At 46.5% G+C, this 14,034-nt stretch overlaps 1 protein-coding gene across 1 annotated transcript; it reads right to left on the reverse strand.

Moving 5' to 3' along the window:
• Positions 1 to 1,320: 1,320 nt before the first annotated feature.
• Positions 1,321 to 2,079, reverse strand: LOC120401139. The gene has a single exon (XM_039530805.1). The coding sequence runs from the start codon at positions 2,077 to 2,079 to the stop codon at positions 1,321 to 1,323; it is 759 nt and encodes a 252-aa protein (XP_039386739.1).
• Positions 2,080 to 14,034: the final 11,955 nt, after the last annotated feature.

Consider the following 14,034-nt stretch of genomic DNA (forward strand, 5'->3'; position numbering starts at 1 on the left):
TGAAAAGGGACTGAACTGCAAAGTCCAACCAAACACCCAAAGGCTTAGTGCCCATGTAGCAGGCCTTCAGCCCTGATCTGAGCTTAACTGTCCTTGCCGCTCTACTCCTGAGGCTTACATTGCCCTTCCTGTGAGTGCCTGGCAGGGACCCCAGGCCTGCTCCCTGCTCCAGCCCAGAGCCCCTATGATAAGGGGCAAGAATCTGTTTCTCATGATCCCTTGCTGGTTCCCCAGGCTGCTTCCTACCTTTACCTGCTTGCAAACATCTATCCTAGAGCTGCACCCTCAGGTCTTGTCTCCCTGCGGCTTTTCTCAGTCTGTTGCTAAGGAGCTTTCTCAGTGTATCCCCAAGCCTCTCTGGCAGCTGCCTAGAGACACTTAGCCCCTGCTGCCATCTCCTTTCAGGCCCAGGGTACAAGCTCCCTACCACAGCTCTGCTCTCTCAGGTCTCCTCCCTTGGCCCTGCAGTCCTTCCTTTACCAGAACCACCCAGTCTGGTTCTCTCCAGCTGGGTCTAATTGTCAATTAGCATCTCCCCTCCTGCTGCCACAGACTGGACTAATTCGTCCCTCAGACTCTCTGTTAACCCTATATTTGCCAGTATGAGGTATATGCCCCATCTCAGGGCTGTTTCTCTGTAAATGTAGAGGAGAAGTTATTATGAGTGTGTCTACTTCTAATTGCAAGTCACAGGGAGGGGAGTGCCCTGAGTCAGTTCAAGCTAGCTGCTGTAGAGTGAGTAAGACTCTTGATTTAATCTCATCAGGGCCGGCTTTAGGAAGTGCGGGGCCCAATTCGAACAGTTTTGTGACTAAAAAAAAAAACAACACCAAAACCCCTTTCATTTCTTCCATGTATTATTTACTTTCCATGACTATATACATAATAACAAAATTATATATTACATACATTACATCATATATTATAAATATCAATATTTATCGTACACCTCACCTATGTTTTTAAAACTTTATCTTCCTCACTTTTTGTCTGACAAAATCTTTCAGTAAATTGCCTAACTCTAAGCTCTTCATTACTTCGCATTCAATTGACATGATTGCCAAATTGTTTAATCGGTCTTCCTGCATTGTTGATCGCAGATATGTTTTAATTAGATTTAGCTTCGAGAAACTCCTCTCTCCTGAGGCTACAGTTACTGGAATAGTCAGGAAGATTCGAATTGCTATAAATAAATTTGGGAATCCTGTTGATCGGTTATTATATGCAAGAAATTGAAGGATTTTTAGGGGGTTTGTACAATCAGATGAAATAATTGGCTTTAATGCTTCCAGTTCTTCACAAAGCATGTAGCCATTTATGTCAACTGATTTTACAGTTGAAACTTGTTCGTTTTCCTGCACTAGTTTCACATCTGTCAATGCAAGTTCCAGATCTGCAGCAGATGGTGTCCTTGGGAAGATTTTTGAATTTGCATAAAAATCCAAATAAACTCTCATGCTTTTGTAACTGTTCAAACCTTGGTTCAAGTGACTGTAAAGCTTTGTCTAACACTTGATTGAAGCACTGCACTCTGTAAGCTTCTTTTGGATCAGAAAAAACTGTTTTTTTGTGCAAACGTTTAGTCTGGAATACTGGAGTCACATCTAGATCTTTGGCAAGTTCATTGGCACCAGTTAACACTTCTTGAAAACCCTTCTCTCTGTACATTTTTAACCAGTTACAAAGCTTTTCAAATGAAGAAATTCCTGCAGAAATATCCATTGTATCACTCTGCAGCTCTTTGCTCACAAAATTCACTTGAAAAAGTAAATCATGCCAGAAAACTAGCGAAACCAAAAACTTATAATCCCTTATTTGAAAAGCCAGCGATTTAGCTTCATGTTTTGCTTGAGAATCATCAGTTGTTTCTTCTACCTCTACAAGTGCATCATAAAACTCCCCTGCTTGGTACCGCAGAGCTTTGACACTTTGCATTCTACATTCCCATCGTGTTTTCACCGAAAGGCCAGTAACATGTTTTCTAAAAATAGTCCATCTTTTAGTAGATGCAGAAAAAAGGGCATAAATACACTGCAAGGCTCCAAAGAAACTCATCGCATCTGGACATGTTTTGGCCATGTCTCCCAAAATGAGATTATAGTTGTGACATGCACATGGTGTAAAAAAAGCTCTTGGGTTTGTTTTCAAAAGTCGTGCTTGTACACCTGATATGTTTCCCTTCATATTTGCACCGTTGTCATAGCCTTGCCCACGGATATTAATCCCAGGTCTTTGAGTTCACTTAAAAGGATATTGTACAAATATTCACCTGTGCTGCTTTCTACTACTATGAACTTAATGAAATGTTCATATACTCCTGCTGGAATACTTGGTGATACACCATCAGCCACATATCTAATTGTCAATGACATTTGTTCTTGGTGACTAATGTCAGAAGTGCAGTCGAGTATAATAGTAAAATATTTAGCAGCCTTAATTCGAGCTATTATTTCACGTTTAACAGCATTCCCTACAATGCTAATAAGTTCATTTTGAATGTTTTTCCTAAATAATGGTCATGTATTTCTTCGTTCTTGATTCTTCGTAAATGTTCCTGTATCACTGGGTCAAACTTTCCCAGTAATTCAATAACTCCAAGAAAATTTCCATTGTGTGATGTTCCCAGCCGTTCATCAGACCCACGAAATGATAAGTTTCGTTCTGCTAGCAACTGAACGACAGCAACTAGTCTCTCAAAACTTGATACCAGAGTTTTGCTTCTTTGTCAATAAGTTTTTGTTGTATTGAGTCAATGGTTTTTTCAGCAGATAACCTTTGCTGAAGGTCGCAGCAACTAAGCATAGCTTGTAAATGTCCTTTTGAGTTTTCGTGCTCGGACAATCTTGTATGAATATTAGACCAGTCATTAAAACCATTAGATGCTAATGAACTTGTCACATTATTGCACAAAATCTTACAGTAATAACAAAAGATCTTGTCAGCTGACACTGAGTATATCACCCATGGAGAGGTACAATTTCACCATTTGAAAGTTTCCTTTTGCAGTGAAACTTTGAAAAGTGTTTCCCAATCTTATTTTTAGGAAATCTTCTACAATAATTTTAGGGCCCTTGTTTTACTAAATACTCCCTGATACACTGGCTAATGTATTCTGGCCAAGTTGCAGGATCATCAGATATTTCCATCTGGTCAGCAGAGTTGAAGTTGCCTTTCTGCTCTGGATCTAAACCACTCACATCTTTATTATCAGAAAAGCATTCTTGACCCTCAGTACCTTCAGCATCAGTTACAGCCCTTTTTGTAGTCTTCTCTTCACCGTGACTGGCTTGAGTGTCTTCTTCAGACTGATTTGGCTCTTCAAATTCTTTGTCACTGCTGTCGTTCTCTGTCTGTGTTGTATGTTCTACTGGAGAATTTTCAACCATATCTGCGTCTTCACTGAGCTCTTCTGGCTCAACAGTAGAATCAGGTCTGCTAAAATACTTGCTTAAAGCATCCTTTTGCTTCTGTCTTTCAACTGCCTTTGCCTTGTATATGGCTCTTTTCTTACTTCCACTTGGGTACTTTCTACCAATATCTCTTGATCTCTTGCCCATATTGATAGAAGTCACCACATTCTAAAGGAATATTAATTATAGATTTTCACTTTCATATTAGGAAAATAATTTGTTTTGATAGTTGTACAACTGATTTTATTCAATAATGTCTATTTTATGCCCCCTGCTTCCCCAGCACAGAAACAAACCCTCCTTCCTCAGCGCCACCCCGTTGAAACAGCTATGGGCCAAAGAGGAAGGTTTGGAGAGGGGGAGAAACGCACACATAGGCAAAAAGAAGTATTCCATTCTATGCATCTGAAGAAGTGGGCAGCCCATGAAAGCTTATGTTGAAATAAATGTGTTAGTCTCTAAGGTGCCACAATTACTCCTGTTCTTTGATACAGACTAACATGGCTGCTACTCTGAAACCTGGCACACATAGGGTGACCAGATCACAGCAGTAAAATAGGACTCCCCTCCCGCTCAGCCCCACCATCACACCCCTCCTCACCCCTAGTCCCCACTGACTTGCTGCATCCCTCCTAGTCAGTCCCCACCCACCACTCGCCACCTTTCACTTTCTCCTCCCTGCCAGAAACCCCATGCCTGCCCCTAGAACCCCTGCTGGCTCAGTGCTCGCCTCTTTGCCCACCTGCCGCTTGCCCCCTGCTTGCCCCCAACTTGCCACTGCACCCAGTATAAAGCCTCATTCAAAGACCATGGGGTCACTATATTACTGCACACAGCAGTCAATCAATGCAGTTGTAGATAAATCTCTGCATTATGCATTTTTGTATAACTTTTACATGACTTTGTATTGAACCTTAGTAATATGTTATTAAGGTAGCATAAAGGTAAAAGAAAAATGTCTTTTGCTAGAAGTAGAATAAGATCTTCCTCCACTTTGTAATCAATTGCCCCATTGACTGAATGAGGTGTGAATGAGGAAGGTGTGGAAGGCAGCACCTCCAGACAGCTGCAAATCTTGGAGAGGGGCTGGGAGCCAGACCAAGGAGCTTTGCCCAGAGCTGAGTGGGACAGAGTTTGGGTGCTGGGTGCAGGGTGGGACTGGTCTTACTGGGGTTGGGTACAGATCCTAAGTTTCTAGCAGCAAAGGCCATGCAACCAAATGCCTGACGTTCTGTCGCCTAGCAACGGATGGCCGGGCCTCCTGCAAAGATGCATCTAAAGGTGCTGGAGACAAAGGAGTCAGGTGACCTCCTGGCCCGGGAAAGAAGTGGAGGAGAGAGGAGGGGCCGGAGGGTGTTAGGCAGACGGGAGTTGGCTGGGGATAGAGGAGAAGCAGGGAGAAAGGGCTCTGATCCCCGAGGGGGAGGGCTGTAAGGCCCCAAAATGGACCTAACCGGGGGGATCTGGTTATCTGTGCCTGCAAGACCTGTGTTGGACTGTGTTCCTGTCGTCTAAATAAACCTGCTGCTTTACTGGCTGGCTGAGAGTCCTGGTGAATCGGCAGGGAGTCTTAACTCCCCACACTTCGTGACACCGGGCTGGGGCACGGGGTGGGGTGCAGGAAGGGTGGAGGGGTGCAGGCTCTGGGAGGGCGGAGGGTGGGTGCAGGCTTTGGGACAGAGTTTGGGGCTGGAGGGTGGTGTTGGGGAAGGGACTGCCATGTGGCTTCCTTCCTCCCTGTTGCCCTCACCATAGCCTCAGTGGGGATGGAGCTGCCCTTGCCCAGTGTTTGCAGGAGTGGTGACTGGGGGGAAACCCAATCAAACTCTGGTTTTACTCTTTTGCTGATGGGTCACTTAAACCCCTTACAAACTCCTTCCTGCCTCTCTCACTCCCCTTTTCTACTGGGCTTGTTTGGTCTTTTCGGTGGAGCCAGATGAAAACCACAAACCCCAGTGAGAGCAACAGGCTGGAAGACTAGACTGAACCCACCACCCAGCCTAGTCCATCCCAGAGCCCAGGACTGAGGGCAAATGTCCCCCCACCCCCAGGCCACCTGCTTCCACTCCTGGCCTCTCCCAGCGCTGCCAATGATTCTGTGTGGCTGCATCGGGTGGGATTTTCAACCCCGCTAAATTCACCCCTGTTTTGTGACCACTCTGCACCAAGAGCACCTACCTTCCCTGCCCTAAAGCTGCTGGATGGCTAGAAAGCTGAGCTGGGCATTTGATTGATCTAGAATATTATCATACCCCCCCCCAAACCTTAATATCCACAAAGCTTGGGGTCTATTTCATTGTTGCAGGGCAAATGAAGGAGACATGGTTTAATGGAAATATTCAGCCCCTACAGCGGTCTTGCAGCAGGGAAAGCAGAGTTGATGGGAAGGGAACAGGTTTGGATAGGAGCCCCTGTCCTCCTCCTTTGCAAATAATTTGGAGAGGAATCTGATCAATCAGTGCCTCAGTTTCGTCTCAGCCTGCCCTGTTGCAGACCTTTCGCATTCTCCCCTCTTGATGTATTTGATTTCTCCAAACCTCCCTCTCTCTCACCCGGAGTTCACAGCACTAAGTGGGTTACAGGATCCCAAGACTTTAGTTTTGAAACAGACACAGGCAGGCACCGACTCACCCTCAGACACCAACACCACGAAAACAACCCAATATTACAAACCCTGGGGGAATCACAGGGTCAAACACTCACCGTTGGAAGCCCCAACTGCTCAGGTTAGTGAGGTCCACTGCAGAGATTCCTGTCTGCCACAGACCAGAAGCTCCCTTGGCGTCTCCTCCAGGTGAGTGCTGGGGGTGGGGGAGGGGGAGGGGGAGAAGGCACATGTGCCTTCCTCCCCCTCCCCCTCCCCCGACCTGTCCTGCAAGTTCAGCCAGGGCTGCCTCTGCCGGCCAGCGTCTCTCAGCGTCTCTCGTTGCCTAGCAACAGCTGCTGCTTCCGGGAGACGCAGAGTTTGCTTCCGGGAGAGACGCTGGGCCGGCCCTGAATCTCATAACAAATTATCCAAACTAAAAGCACATTTGACTCCTAGTGTGTGAACAACATAACCACCGTGCAACCTCCCAGCCAAGGGCAAACAGAGCCATATCCTTAACCCCATTAGGGCTGCATTGCAAAGCTGTAATGCTGGCTTACCAATCAGTGGCCAATTCCTTCTGTTTGGTCCCCACCGAATGTCCAGGAGACAAGATCCATGGCTAGGATAGCTATATGCCTCAGCAATCCCTGGCTGTGGAAATAGGCCCATGGGACATGAGGTGCCTGGCATAAATCAGAATACCTCTGAGGCTGCTCTAATGTATGTCAAGGGCTAACCTGGGCCTTGGGTGGCTCCAAGATCCTGAATGTCTCTAAACTGGTTTACAGCCACCTTTGTCCTCTTCCCACCCTCTTCCAGAACAGTGACTAGGGGCACTGCCAGGCAGCCCCAGTTCAGGGTTGCAGCATTCCCCTCTCCTTACCATCTAAAGTGTACAGTTAAGCTGTGGGCACCCACCATCCCCCCCAGGTATGTTTTGGCCAATGCCATATTCAGATTTTGGTTAAAGACCTGGGCAGAAAGACTTGTGTGTTGACCCTCCAACGTAGCAGCCAGTGCAAATAGAAGCAATTTATATTTTTCCAAGAGCCCAAAAGAGGCAGCTTTAATCTTTGGGTGATGCACAGGGACTGGCTGGATTCATGGAACTGGGTGGAAGAATTTGCTTTAACAGTTTCTGCTTATGCTGAGTCTGCCACTGCAGATACCCACAACTGCATCCTTTGTAACAGACTGTTTTACAGCATGTACAAAGAACACATCCTGAATCTGAAGAAAATCTATTTCAATCCCCCTTCAAGAATGAGAATAAGCACTTCTGGCTGTTTTATGACCCAGGAATCTGGAGATGAGAAGACAAGTACACAGTCCTTTGCATTTCTCCAAAGTCGGACAAGAGAGTCACAAAGTAAGAGGTTTTCATTCAAATAATATGAAAATCCATGTTATGGAAAGTGGAATACAGCCCTTCAGGTCTTAGCTATGTGTAGCTTAGCATATGTCCCATCCTCTAATTTTCCCTGGCTTGCACACTCTCTCTCTCTCTCTCTGCAGACAGATTTTGTGGTGCATGCATCCAGAATGAGGTCAGACTGCTGCTTCAATGGCCACCAATGATGCTTCCTGGCTGGCCTGTATGAGACACGCCTATATTGTCTGTTGACTCTCAACCCTCCCACCCAAAAGTCTAAGTAAGTCATGCCTGCAAATTCACTCAGTTCCCATACAACGTACAGCAATCCCAAACTTCTTCCTCCAGTCCTGGAGTGCTACCCAGAGACACATCACTGAGCCTTAGCAGAACCAAATATCTGATAAGCGCATTGTTATAGGAAGTTCCTCATATTAACAGCCATTCAGTTAAAGATCATGAGCACCTCACCCCAACAGGAATTCACAGCCTCGCTCCTACTACTTTCTTCTATTTTGGCAGGCTTCTTCCTCCTCAACTATCTCCTACTCATTTTCAAGTCCTGCCCATGCTCACACTACATCTAGCTGATGTCTAATTGGAGGCAGCTGTGCTCTAGTGCATTGAACCCAGGATGGCAAGTCATTCAACCTGGGGCCAGTTAACATCTCTGCCACTGGCTTCCTATGTGACATAGGGTGAGTCACTTAACCCCTTTGTTCCTAAGTTACCCCATCTGCAGAAGGAGAATAATGCTTATTTACCACTGTAAAGTATTTTCAGTACATACTCAATAAGCGTCAAGTGGTGTTATTGAAATTGTAAATCAAAGAGGTGGAAAGCAGAGACTGTGCAGAGGGGAAAAGGCTTTGTTGCAGAACTGCACACCCCTCCACACCCATTGAACACACAGGCCGTTGGGGCGTGGGACTCCAGTGTAGCTATCTTGGGCCTGGAGTTCATATGTCTCCTCTGGCTAAGCTAAAGAGCAGCATCAAGATTGCATCTGGAGCAGCCCATTCATCTGTCTCACAGCTGGGAGTAACAGCAGATGCACTAATAGCAGCTGACAGTGAGAAAGTTAATGAGTGTGTGTTAACCTGTGTGTGCGCGTGGGAGGATCAGGAGGAAGCAGGCAGGGTCAGACAGGTTACATTACCAAGCTCTCGGTTCCAGAGATTATGAAACTAGCAATAAGTGAGTAGGCTTCCAGTCTATGACAATAATGAAGCAACTTTACAGTTGTTATAACAGACTTATCTCTGCTCAAGATCATTATCATGCCATTTTCCTGAAGAGGGTTTAAAAATGGAGCTCAAACTAACTTTTTAAACCAACTGCAACCCCCCACAACCCTCCAAAATATAAATTTAGCCAATATATGATAAATGGGGTTTCTTTACAGCTTGAAAGCATTCAGATTAAAACATACTGCCTACAGTGGTCCAGGCAAGAGGCACCATGCTAGGTACCTTGCCTTCTAGTGATAGTGCACACATTTTATTGCACCCAAGGCTGCTCACATAAGGAGGAGTGTGCCATGTTACCTAAAGGTTATTTTAGAATGTTGTTTCCTCAGAGTAAACAATAGACAACATCTCTGGTCTGAACAACAGATGCAGAGCTTGGCAATAAATATTTCACAATAAACAAGAAACCCTTGTAAACACTGAGTTCAGATTTATAATTTATGGAGGAGGCATTTGGGAGCGAGACAAGGGAGAACTCTTTGCATAGGAAAAAGCATCCAAAGAACTACTTCCCCCAGGAATCCTGATTCCTCCCAAGGCTGAAATCCCATCCAGGGATTCCAGTTGGCCCAGAGAGTACTTATTCAGCCTCATACAGGAGGTCAAGCTGCATCAGAAAACTTGAACCATGTGGGCTTATTAGAGAGAAAGAAATCTGAAACAGAGCCAGACTTTGTGCATGGAAAGTCTCTACTGGAAAGGCTTCCTATACCTTTAAGGATCATCATACTGCCTTTTTGTTGTGGGGACTTTTTATTTATTTTTTTTAAACCAAAGCAGAGAGAGAGAGAGAGAGAGCACTTGGTTTGTTTCTTTCATTTTGGTAAAGGGCAGTTCCTGAGCCCTTATCGTTAAGAAATAAGAGCAGTGTTACATGTTCAAACAATTTATGTTAGGATCCTGCCGTTTGTTATTGGAACACCAAGTACAACCACAAGTCCATTATTATCTCTCACTGCCTGTGCATGCACAGCATGAGCAAGTGAGGAAGATTAGGGGTAAGAGCAATGGAACTTGCAAGTCGGAAACAAATATTCAGAGTTTAAAATCATCTCTGAAGTTGCCCTCACCTACTGAGGCTTAAATTTGTTGGCCGATTTTTCTCTTACTGATTTTAAGTCTCAGAAAGTTGTTGTTTCTGGTTGTGATTTGATGGCTGAAGAACAGATGAGGACAAAACAATGTTGTCCCCTAATACCAGAGGGGTGGAAATAGTGAAGGGGTACTTCCTTAGTCCCGAAGTTGATACAGGAAAGTTATTCACATGGGAAAGATCTTCCAGACTCTGGCCCACGTAAAAAGAGTCAATTTCATCTGCTTTTTTTAAACAAGGAAACAACAGTCATTAAATTCTTCTCTTGTTTTAAAACCCACCCTTCCCCTGCCCTCCACTCTCCGTATCTTCACCCGCCCACTCAGAGCTAAACTCTCCCTGTCTCCCACCATTCCTCTGTCCAGCTCTGCTCCACAGACAATACATTTATGTTGCGATGAGCCTGCAGAAGGAGACAGAACATTTCTCATAATAAAACACTTAGGTTCAGCCAATGTGATCGCTCTAGAATGTGAGCAGTTAGGAGCTTACAAGTTTTGAAAAAAAGGTGCCCTGCACAAAGGCAAAAAAAATCTCCTGTAACAACAAGTCATTCCATTGCAAGTGCACTGAGCAGCTGGAGAGGAATGGAGACCAGGAGATTGTTACAGTTCATTGTGATAGTCAGTATACTGAGTTCTGAAAACAGGGTACGTATAACAAAGAAGAAACCAAGGAAAATAACTTGGCTTTTGTTATGTATGAAAGACTCATAAAACACCACTGGATTGCTTAAAAACTGCTTAATTTCCATTAACTAAAAAAAGGTTTCTGAGGAGTGATAAAGATCAAAATAGTAATTTAACCAGCTTCCAGAGAGCACACATGAAGAGTTCAGAAACATTCTTCTGCTCAGCAGTCCTGCCTGCACTCTTAATTGAACGCAGGTGCAGACGGAGGCCATGAAAGAAAGAGGCCGTGTTTTCGGTATTATTGTTTACTTATGCAGAGGTTAGCGTTATTCATATCACAGGAGCCCTTTTAAAGCAATATGCAATAGAATGTTTTGCTCAAGGCAAAGTTAAAATGGGAAGTATCATTCTAAACTGGACCACTGTCTGGGGGAGTTGTTAATTATGATTCCTGTTTGGCAGGTCATCAATGCCACACGAGGGCATATGAGAATGGATGGGGATGGGGAAAAGGACCCAGGAAGAAAAAAAGGGAGTGAGAGCCTGACCTAATGATGGACTAGTGCAGGGGTGGGCAAACTACAGCCCGAGGGCCAGATTCGGCCTGCAAGCCATTTTAAGCTGGCCCGCGAGCCACACCACATGGCTCAACCCCACTCCGGCCGGGGCGCTGGGTCGGGGCCGCACCACGGCTCCTGGAAGCCATGGCATGGCCCCGTTCCGACTCCTACATGCTCCAGTGGGAGCTGCTGGGGCAGTGCCTGCGGACGGGCAGTGCCAGAGCCGCCTGGCTGTGCCGGAGTGTAGGAGCTGGAGAAGGGACATGCCACTGCTTCCGGGAGCCACTTGAGGTAAGCACTGCTCGGAGCCTGCACCCCCTGAGGCTCTCCCCATGCCCCAACTCCCTGCCCCAGCCCTGATCCCCCTCCTGCTCTCCAAACCCCTCAATCCCAGCCTGGAGCACCATCCTGCACCCCAAACCTCTCATCCCCAGAGCCCACACCCTCTGCCAGAACCTGCACCCCTTCCCGCACCCCTGCCCCAGTCCTGATCCCCCTCCTGCCCTCTGAACCCCTCAATCCCAGCCCAGAGCACCCTCCTACACCCCAAACTCCTCATCCCCAGCCCCACCCCAGAGCCCACACCCCCTCCCACACCCCAACCCCAATTTTGTGAGCATTCATGGCCTGCCATACAATTTCTATTCCCTGATGTGGCCCTTGGGCCAAAAAGTTTGCCCACCCCTGGACTAGAGAGATGAGTGTGCCCGGCAGTGTGACTGGAGGTCATTTCCCTTTTATTGGCTTAAAACTATTGAACTATCAGGAAAACCTAATCCAAAGAGGTGTCAAGGGAAATCAAGATTAGCTCTGTGCAGAAAGTCCTCTCTGAAGACAGGGAGGAGGAATCAGGGGAAGTCACTGCGATTGTTCCAGTCGAACTGCAATAGTGTTCAATTGAGCTTCCCCAGCCAGTGTTCCAGTGACAATCCATTCTTCCCTTCCACTCAGAGGGGAAAAGATTTCCCAGCTCCTCTGAAATTATGCAGTTCACAGGAAATTTGAGAGGTAGCCACTTGTAAAAGTCTGGGTAAAACAACAAAAGAAAAATGGCAGAGGGACAGGAGGCACAACTGTTGGATCCTGACAGCAACAGATGTCTTTATCAGCTTTAAACAGGAGAGCAGCATGATGTTTTCACACAACTGGGACTAGCAGCAGGAGGAAAATGAAATAATTGTGCTATGATCAGTTCGGCTGCTGATCAGTTAGCTGGTGAATGCATCACCGAGCTCGAAGGAGGGTACATATCCCTACTCCTGAGCTGAAATAATCAGCAGCAAACCTATCTGTCCAACAATGGTCACAGCTGCTAGCATGGGCCTCTACAGGAGGGGCAACTAAGCCCCAGTTCCAGAGGGATGCAGGATTTGGAAATACGGCAGCATTTCCTCCTTGAGACATTGTAAATAAAATGCAACAGAGGACAGCAGGGTATCGGAAGCTGTAGCTTTCTCCCTCCAGCAACGCTTTCTGCTGCAAGCCTCAGATGCATTAACCAGTGGCCAATGTGCAGTGCGGAGTCTTCCACTGCAAGTTTCTGCTGGGAGCCCCAGATGTGTCTGCAGTCAGCTGCTGCTGCACCTAGAATGTCCCACTGGCACTCTGTGCCCATCAGTCTGGGACTGGAACAAGGCAAAACATCAACAACCCAGAGACGCCAAAAGATGCTGGAGCAAAGGACTTTTGGAGCAAAAGTGCTGAAGCCACACAGCAAAGAACCACTGTGCTGCTGTAATGTTTGAAGTGCAGCCACAGAGTGCTCAGAATTTGCCAAATCAGAGGCTAGCACTGTTCTCTGGAAGGGAAAATGGCAATGCTGATGCTTCTGCTGTCTCTAGACCTAGCCGGCTCTTGGAGGGGGATTCACGTGTCATATTTTATCAAAACAAACTGCAGCCCTTTTGCTTTGGTTTGTAATGTAAATCCTCCATGAATGTATTGCTCACAAGAGGTCAGTCTTCTCTGTCAGGAGCGTCTTCCCTGGAACATGAACAGCAATCAGAGCTCATTCTCCTCCGGCCTCAAGACAACAGCAGGAGACTGGACCAAATGGTGTCTGCAACCTTTAGGACCTGATCAGAAATGGAGACTCTCAAAAACCTCCACTTGGCTAAACAACTGCTCAAGGGATTTAAAGCCATGCACACGTGTCAAGATAGAGCTTAGGAAAACATTCTCCCTGTACACAGCACCCCTCCCCCTCCTCCATCTCTCTCAACTTTTGCTGCTCTGAGATCACAAAAATACATTATACACTTGAGCTCAGGCTGGCTCAGTAGTTTGTGCACCTATCTGTTCTGCCTGGCTCTTGGAGCAATACACCCTCCAGGGGTCTGGTTACTTACGGGTTCATCCTGCACTCCTTGCACATGGCTAACTATCATTAATGCTAACGGCAGTTTCAAACATGCCTTGGGAGGAGAATGTGCCCTTTGGGGGGGAAAAGAGGGGTTTACTGGCATGAAATCAGTCGGCCGATAAATAATACTTTGAGGATAGATAGATAGATAGATAGATAGATACCCATCAAGCTGCTTGCAGCGCTATACAAGAGATTTAAAACCATTTAACCAATGGCTACATTTGTTATCACAGACCACGGGCTAGAACCTCAGAGGTATTTAGACCTCTAGGCCCAGAACCACAAAGGTGTTGTGAGGCTGAGCGTTGCAATGCCTAACTTTCGAGCACCTAGAAAATCACAGGAACACTGCGATCCACAAAGCCTGGCTGAGGCGCCCATGCTCCCTGTGCAATGGATGGAGAGAAACAGGCGCCTCAGAATGCGACCCACAAAAGCCAGCACACTAGCCTGGGAGCCACTTACGCTAGCCAATGAGAGATGCTGATGAGAGGGGAGTGTCCTAAGCCCCACCCCCTCACAGAGCCAGCATCTAAGGTGCCTCTCTGCAGCCCAGACTCTGCTAGGGAGCCACCCGGGGGAACCCCTCTCCTGGAGTCAGGCAGTTTAGACACCTCTCTAGTCATTCCTTGCAGGAATGAGTCAGGCACCTGCCTCGCTCCAGGTGCAAGGTTATAAGGTTCAAAACTTATCACTTTTAGCCCAGAGGATGGAGCACTCACCTGGGATGTGGGTAACCCAGATTCACTGGCCCCTTCTGCC

This window comes from Mauremys reevesii, linkage group 3 (genome assembly GCF_016161935.1).
Source record: "Mauremys reevesii isolate NIE-2019 linkage group 3, ASM1616193v1, whole genome shotgun sequence".
NCBI lineage: Eukaryota > Metazoa > Chordata > Testudines > Geoemydidae > Mauremys > Mauremys reevesii.